The sequence below is a fragment of the Numenius arquata genome, chromosome 3 (assembly GCF_964106895.1).
Source record: "Numenius arquata chromosome 3, bNumArq3.hap1.1, whole genome shotgun sequence".
Classification (NCBI taxonomy): domain Eukaryota; kingdom Metazoa; phylum Chordata; class Aves; order Charadriiformes; family Scolopacidae; genus Numenius; species Numenius arquata.
In genome coordinates this window covers 10885110-10893477 of record NC_133578.1, presented here as the reverse complement: position 1 = coordinate 10893477, position 8368 = coordinate 10885110, and the positions used below count along the sequence as shown (strand labels likewise).

The 8368-nt window shown below is 52.0% G+C and overlaps 1 protein-coding gene across 1 annotated transcript; it reads right to left on the bottom strand.

The window, feature by feature from the left end:
• Positions 1 to 5631: 5631 nt before the first annotated feature.
• Positions 5632 to 7164, bottom strand: TMEM37 (transmembrane protein 37). The gene is made up of 2 exons (XM_074145808.1): positions 7144 to 7164; positions 5632 to 6204 (listed from the first exon to the last, which is right to left on the bottom strand). Exons 1-2 carry the CDS (start codon positions 7162 to 7164, stop codon positions 5632 to 5634), a joined length of 594 nt encoding a protein of 197 aa, XP_074001909.1.
• Positions 7165 to 8368: the final 1204 nt, after the last annotated feature.

Sequence of the window (8368 nt, the reverse complement as noted above, 5' to 3'; positions counted from 1 at the left end):
AACCTCTTTAAAACTAAGAAAAAAAATAATCAAATATAAAGCAGTCTATTGGCAAACATTTCCAGGACTTATTTCTCAACTTACGTTTTTGGAAATAGTAAGGTTTTGAGTCGACTTTGTCCTTTAAATCTCAGGCAAAGCAAGTGGAAGGAAGAGCAGAAGCAGGATCAGTCCCGTGACCAAGGGAGAAGTGAAGGTCCTTCCACGCATGTTTGGGTGAAAGACCTCGCTTCTTGCTGACTTACCCAAGCCAAGCAGAGCCTTCAGCCTTCTTGGGGGTTCACTCTGTCCCAGCGCATTTAGCAAGTCAGATTCATCCAAAAAGATAAAACCATCAGCCTAATTTTTTCTCTGGCCTACAAGTAAGACCAAGAAAAATGAAACAACTTGTATGTTCCCTCTCTGAGAATTAAACATTTACCAGTCGAGCCGAAGCAGCTGTTTGTTCTAAATGCAAGTGCTTTCTTCTGGCATAAATGAAGAAATATAGATTCAGAGATGGAATAACATGTAATTAATTAGATCTGATGCGATTATTGGCTCTCCCACAAGCCAGTGTAAGAGCTGAGCCCTGCAGTGCATGGTTAGGACTAGCATTTGATGGCACAAGGTCGGGTGGAGCCCAGGCTGAGCATGATACCTATTTGTACAGGAGTCCTAGTGAAACAACGGTGAACCACATGCCCCAAAACAAAATGTTGCTGCTTTTTGTATTTAAAAAAAAAAAAAAGTATTAGCATAAGTAGTTGTTTTACATGCCCATTTTGGTTTTATTTGACTTGCCTGAAATAACAAAAAAATGACAAAACAAACAAAAAAAAAGGAAATATTTCCAGATTCTGCGTTACATGTTTGATTCAGGCATTCAGTGATGGCCTGGTTTGTATGGACCTGAGGCTCCATAAAAACCCTCAGATGTCAGCTGGCCTTGGGAGTCCTTGACTTTGTGATCTGGATGTAGAAAGCTGCAGCCAAACACCACCATAGTGAGATGGGTTCTCACCACGCCCATGTTCTGCACAGGGATGCAAAAGCACCTTCCCTGCTGGGGACCTCTCGATAAAGTGTACTGACGAATACTAAAGAAAAGAGCTACTTAGCTCCAGGAGCACTGACATATTTATAAGCAGATGAAGAGGAACAGGGAAGTAAATCTCAGCAAGCGCTGCAAAAAAGTGGGGAGATGAACGGGTGCAAAACATGCAGACTCCAGTGTCTGTGGCCTGAAACTACTAACACAAGCTGAACACAAACTCCATATTCAGAGTTCACCAACTTCCCTTTCTCTACACTTGCTCCTCGGTATTCCATGTAAAGCAGGCGTTTGTTATCAGTAAATAGGGCTTAAGCACCATCTTCCAGACAAGTGGTCATCATTGTTCTGGGACACTGGTGACAGCCTCTGGCTATTCACTCCACGTCCCCAGAGAAGCCAGTTCCAGCTCTGCAAGCCAGCAGCGCAGGCAGCAGCTCCAGCAGCCAGAAGATCAGCGGTCTACAAACTGGAGCTGAATTTAAAAGGAAGTGATTAATAGTTTTTCTCTCCCAACACAGCAACGAGGAAGTTCCCAGCGAAACGTCAGACGCAAGCAGCAGTATTGTTGTGCAGTGAATAATTACATTGTGCAACGCCTCACCGGGCTTCGGGGGAGCTGAGCCCAAGTGTTTGAGAAGGGGGTGGTACTGAGAGGGGTTGGAGCCATGTGAAGGCGAGAGGGCCCAGGAATCCAACCAGCACCCCCCCTTCCAGGACACCCCCCCCCCCCGCCGCGGGGCAGACCTGTCCTCAGCCCAGAAAGGAGGCCCTTTTTCCATGTGCAAGCTGATGTAGAAGGTTTAGAAAAGCCATTACCTGCTTACCGTAGCCCCAGCAGAGGGGAAGAGAAGGCAGAGGGCAGTCATCTTCTGTAATCACCTTGCCCTGACTCACAAAAACAAGCAGTGCTCAACCCCCAAACCAGCTGTCCCTCCAAGCACAGCTGATGAAGGTACTGTAGACTTAAAATACCATTAACAGTCCAGATACCTCCCTAGTTAGCATGCCCTCTGCCATTATTTCCGTATTCTTATCCACAAGCAATGGTTTATGCACAAGTTTCCAATTAAAGTCAGTAACTGAGCAAGTCTAAACAGCTCATTAACAAGAGGTGATGTTCATTACCCAGCTTTTAAGAGATGTTAAACCATCTGAGACAGGCCAATGACCTCTCCCATCAGAAAGAGAACACCAGGTGCTAATTAACTTACTTGAGATTACATAAACTAATTCAGCAGTGAAGGTGGAAATCTGTTTTCCTGACATTTAATTAAACCTTTTAGTACCATGAGCTCAGGGAAAAAAAAAAAAAACAAAACTGTATAAATCCGTTTGTACTCAGATACAAGTTCTGCAGGCCAAATAAGCAAAGCCGGGGAAAAGAGCAAGGATGCTTCAGAGAGAGGGTGCGGTGTGGGAAAAGGGAGGTGAAGGACACAGGAAAGAGCTCTTTAGCTGGTAAACAGAGCACATGCAACAGCAGGAAATCATTAAGAGCCAACAAGGTTATCTCTAATTCCCACGAAGCAGCACAGCTGACTGCCCCTCTTGTTTTGCAAGCCAAGAAAGCGGTGCTGGCTGCTTGGGTTGGTGTGGACAAGGAAGGGAAAGGAGAGGGGAGTGTGCAGCAGCCTCGGCTCCCTTGGTCCGGAGCTCGGCAGAGTGCCAAGCAGTCATTTCTTCATCGGTCTAGCTGGGTAAACACACAGAACTGGCGCCTGGGAGATTACATAAACCCCACTCATCCTCTTAAATCTGCACCCCAACATCTAAATGTAAGAAGAGAGAATTACAGTTATCTTATTTCAAAGAAATTTATTTCACAAACTTCAGGAATATTGCTTGACGCTTCCACAGGCTTCAGAAAATGAACAGTTACCCATTGCTGTACAGGTTGCTTTGTATAAGGGTATCTCCGAGATAATCAATCCTGTTTTGTAGTATTTAGCCACCAAAATGCATCTTCTCCCAGCATTAGTAAGTCAAGCAGTACTATACAAAGCCAGTTGGAAAAAAAAGTTACTGTATTTTCCCTAGAGGATCCCCTACCCCCAAGAAAAGGCCTCGTCTTCACCTAGCAGAGGGCATCCTAAAACCATTCACAATTGCACCAAGTCTTGGGTGAACTTAATGGCCAATTGTCCACTGCCTCCCTCTAACCCAAGTGGGAGGCACCAGCCTGAGACTCTGCCTGGCTACGGCTGCCTTCCCCCAGGGAAGGAGCTGGGGGCACAGCCTCCCACTAGCAGGAAGGGGAGTACACGCAGAATGGATTTCCAGTTTGGGATGTCACCAAGAAGGCACTCTGAAGTTAAATCCATGTTTCTAGACAAGCCATGGATACCCCTTCACCTCGTGTAGGGGAACAGGCACCCCTGGGCACCACAACTCATTTATCGGTTAGTTAAAGCACTCTACAACCTGGTAACACCGAAGTGCAACCATCTGGGGCCAGACCTTGCGGAATCTCTCTGGGGTAAGTGGCTCTGCTACAGCCAACAGCACTGTTCACACAAGAATCTGCGAGTCCAGCCCACTAGCATGTCTTCAACAGTGCAATTCAGCAAATCAAAAGCACCTTCACAAAGAGACACACAATCACAGTGCAGCTTTTCAGAGGCAGGTTAAGGGCACAAGGTCCTTGTCCTTCAGAGAGAGTCAATAAACCCCAACAGAGCCCTGAACATCGCAAGACCTTCAGGAGTTGGCTGGGTAGCACAGCTCTGCGTATTATCTCACCAGAAATTGGGCAGACTCATGCAAAAGCACAACTGGCACCGTCCAGAGCCAGCCTGGTCTGAAACTGCATTCCAAAACAGGTTTAGGAGCGTTATCTTTAAAAGTTACGGAAATCTGAGAAGGAGTGGAGACTGTCCTCATGGAAGCAAGTAAGTCCACAGGAGCATGTTCAGCAAGCGTCGATGTAAGTCCTGCCTGACCATACAATTTGTGGCTCTCAAACACAAAGCTGTTTACTCATGGCTTGCCTACACAGCCTTCTCAGCCTCTGCGCTACAATGCTTTTGTTTCAGGTGAAGTTCTGTCAAACTTGCTGCACAGGAAGTGAAAACCTTGCTCAATAGCCATCAGACAAGCTACAGAAGCGAAACGTGTAAAAACATTTGTCCTAAAACAAAAATATAAGCATTTTTACCAGCAGATACAAAACAAACATTAAAACAGAAACCCTAAAATACTCTGAAGACACTTATCTGGGCAATGGAGTGCTGTGCAGTTGGCCAGAGAGAACACAGGTGGGCCAACCCAACCTCTGAGGTCACCTGCTGAGGTCTTCTCCCCTTTTACATCAGACAGCATAGGGAACCCCCAAGCTGCAGCAATTGTAGAAACCTTGATTCAGGCATTATTAGCAGAAGGAAGACCAGCCTAAATATAATTTGGCCAATTCTCTTTGGATTTCCATCAGCTGTGACGGATTAGAGCTGTCCCCATCAGCCCCTTCTTAGGCAATCTTGGGCTTCTCCTCCCAGGCCCACTGTTAATCAGGGGATGAAAAGGATTTGGTCTGGTCAGGGGGATCTACAGCTTCCTCCTCCCAGAAGAAATGCTACAGGAGACTCAGCTATGCGATGAGATTTCCCATTGACCCAGCGTGAAACCCTGACAACCAAAACATACCCCAGAAGGTGCAGTGGTCTCAGCATGGTCTGCCTAGCCACAACGCCCACCTAAAGTCCCTGCAGAGCTTGTCCCTCTTGCCGCAAAGGGACAAAAAAGAAACCAGGAAAAGCAATGCCCCGTTAAAGAGAGCTTTGCAAGGGCTGCGAGGGAGCCACTTTGGGTGACTGTCACGTGTCCTGCAGAGGCAGCAGACGAGTGGTGACAGCAGGGAGAGGCCACACGCACAGGAGCGTGCACTGCTGCCCAAGGAAGGCATCGGAACCCTTCCCCGTACACCTGTATCACCTAACACCTGTCCCTGGCCCCAAGACAGCTACATGTCCCTGTGCCCCTGTCAGACGTGTCCCAGAAAAACTCCCAGAGAGAAGGACAGATGCAGGGAACGTGCCAGCAGGAAACAAAACGAGCAACAAATTCAAGATCTGTGTGCCTTCTCTTTTGAAAGAGAAATGGAGGAGTAAGATCCAGTGAAGATTTTCAATATTCCAAGCCAGCGAGCACGGCTGGGCACAAATCACCTGTCCCTGAGACAGAGCGAAGCCATGAGACACACCAAATATGTGTCACACCTTACAGGCTCGAGTACAGGGGAAAGCACAGCAACACCAAACCCACAGCAGTACAGGCTTTGTGTAAGCCTCAAAATTGAGTCCACGTGTGTAGATCACAGTCTGCCGCCCCTCTGCATGTTCATCAGGATGCCCTCTTCTTGAAGCCACTCCTCCAGAAAACCACATTTCAGCAGCAGCCAGCCCCAGTCTCTGCTTTGCTCATGTTGTGCAGCCCTGCACGCTGCCCGCTGGGTAGGTATGTCTTCTACAGACATCAAGACTGACTCACGCTTCCCCTCCTTGCACACAATTTTAAGACATGGTGTCCTTTTCAAACTTCATTAGACTCCCTTTTTTCCAGTCTAATTGGCAAAGCTGATTACACAAAGGCACCCTTTGCGCCTAGATTTTGCCTACCCCGTTCCTAGGGTGCGTGAGGCTGTTGATGTGAAGTCCGCTGATCCCATTTAGGAAGAAGAGAAAGGCAGCGATGAACTCACACCAGTACGTCAGCGTGAAGCCCGTGAAGGTGAGGTGATCCTTCACGAGGATGGAGAAGCTCAGAACCCCAGTGGCCGACAGCAAAAAAGAGCCCAGGATGAGAACCGAGCCCATTGACCACTTCCGCCTTGCGTTGGCATCCTCGCAGACTTGGGACACCATCAAGAGCTCCAGGCCAAATATGGCAACCACAACGGCAAAGGAAACCATGCTTCTGATGGGAATCACCCCCACACTCAGCCCCTCCACCTTGGCCAGGCTGAGGTCAGTGACGCACTTCAGGACGCTGCCATTGCTAACCGTGCAGAAGTGCCACAGTCCGAAGAGCTGCCCCCTCGCGAACAGCCAGCGACCATCGCAGACGGAGATGGACGACAAGACCACTGCTATGGCCACGCACAAGATGATCAGGCTCCTGATGAACGTCTCAAAGAAGGATTTCTGTGGTCTCCGGTGTGCCAGCAGCCTCTGCGCCTTAAAGGATAGGAAGGGGGAAGAAAAAACCCTGAATTATCAGCACCAGTTAAGGGTGAAATGAAACCAGCGCGACAAAGCTGTGGGACTTCAGCGTTTGAAGTGATTTGCTTGTGCCCATCAAAGCCCTTCTCGCAGGGTAAGGCGGCGCAGTTACAGCCTGTACCCGGGAGAAAGGAAGGGTGGGTGAAGCCGGTTCCCCGGCTGCAGGAACAATGCTCCCACGTCAAGGCCCGGGTTCGGGATCACAAAGGCTCCCGGGGCTGAGCAGGATCCCTGCCCCACGGCACAGCCTCCTGCTCTGGCAGGGCTGGAGGAAACCGCCGGCCCCTGGGGAGGATGGAGCCGACGGCTGGGACGGGGGAGGCGGCAGGAGAGGGGGGGGACGACAGACAGACGGACACCCGATTGCCATCACTACCCTGCTTTTCCCACTGCCGTTCTTTTCCCACAGCCCTCCTGGGCTGCAGCCAGCCGGGCTCTCCTCCTCTTGCCGGCGGCGGCACCGGTCCGGACCCGGCTCCTCATCCCGGAGCCGGCACGGCTCGGCTCCCTCGGGGCTGCGGGGGTAACTCCGGCTGTAGCCCCCGAGGGCTAGCGTGGGCAGCACGCACCCCCTCCTCACCGAAACCCTCCGAGAGGGCCCGAAATTTAATTAAAATCTAAGCCAAGCACCCCGCAGCCCTCTCCAGCGGTGGTGCGGCGGCAGCCCCGCCGGTGGGGACGGGGGAGCCACGGAGCCGAGGGACCTGCTGCCTGTCCGGGGAGGGGGTGTCTCCGTCCAGCTGCACCCCGCGGCTCCGGGGAGGGTCGGTCGGGGCGACCCCGGCCGTGCAGGGACAAGCCGAATAAGTAGCCCCACGGCGGGGCGATGCGCGGCCCCGGTGGCCGGCGCCTCTTCCCCCCGGCATCGCCCGGCAGTGCCGGCTGGCGACGTACCTGCGCCCCGATGGCGGTCATGCTGCCGGTAGCGCCGAGAGACGGACGGGCGGGCGGGCAGACTCCGGCGGCGGCTCTTTATCTGCCCGGAGGGCGGCGGGCAGCCCGCCCGTCCGCCACGCCCGCGGGGCCGGGGCGCCCTCGGGCCCCCCCGCGGCTGAGTCAGCAGCGCGGCCCCGGCGGGCGGAGCCGGGCCGATCTCCCCCCTCCCCGGCCCGGCGGAGCGGGGAAGGGCAAAGCTGCCCTGTCCCGTGGCACCGGCGTGTCCGTGCCCGCTCTAGAGCACGACCGCCCGGGGACAAGGTGTCCCGCGCCGCACCTCGTCCCCCCCCGCCTGTGTCACCGGCTGCCGGCGAGCTCGGGGCTTGTTTCTCGCTGCTGCCCCGATGCCAGGCCTTCACGGGACGGGGAGGAAGCCCAGGACCTGCTTGTCCACCGCCCGGTGCCGTCGGTTTGCAGCCCTTTGGGTTGCTCTTCACCAGAAGCGTGTGGCCGAGGTGTCCCTCAGCACGGCCCCGGCAGAAGCGCAGGGCCCGGGCATCGCGGCCGTACCCAGCCACCGAACACAAAACCGCCCCCTCCTGCCCTTCCCCAGCTCCAGCTGCTCTCGGGGATGGTGTTTCGGCGGCCTCTCGCCGTGTGCGCTCTCTTATCGGTTACCGGCGTACTTCACCTTAGGTATCTCTACCTGTACCGTCAGCAAAAACCTCTCTGCTCATAAAGTTTTACGCCCTTGCTCTTTTTCTCACTCACGTTTTGCCATCCTCTAATGAATTACTGATTGCTTTACTTTTTTTTTTTTTTTTTTTTCTTTTTTGGTCAAAACAACTTAAAAAAGCTCAAGGAAGCTGGGGGTTTTGCTGTGTCATCAGAAACTCTTGTTTTACTGCCAGATTCTGATTTAGACTCCAGCAGGGCGGTCTGCAGGGACTCCACAGCTCCAGGGGATGGACTCAGGGGTCCTTGTTCTGGGCCTCCCTCATTCGTAGCAGGGGTCAGAATTCGACCATTCCCTTTTTAGCCGAAAGGAGCTGGAACAATTTCCTTCTCCACCATGGGCTGGTAGAAGTTACGGTAACTTTATGTTTCTTCCAGCTTCCATTTCTGAATATACCAGTAGCCTAAACAGATCGCCTCATTATTTTAATCTCGACACAGTTTTGCAAGGGTTTTCTATGTTTCCTTTAAAAATACATATATATCTGTTACGATGTGGCTGGGGGTA

Bases quoted from the DNA above. Each gene is read 5' to 3' on its own strand.
- TMEM37 (XM_074145808.1), bottom strand. From the start codon at position 7,164: ATGACCGCCATCGGGGCGCAG. The intron at 6,205-7,143 runs GTACGTCGCCAG...CTATCCTTTAAG, and splicing joins TGACCGCCATCGGGGCGCAG to GCGCAGAGGCTGCTGGCACA.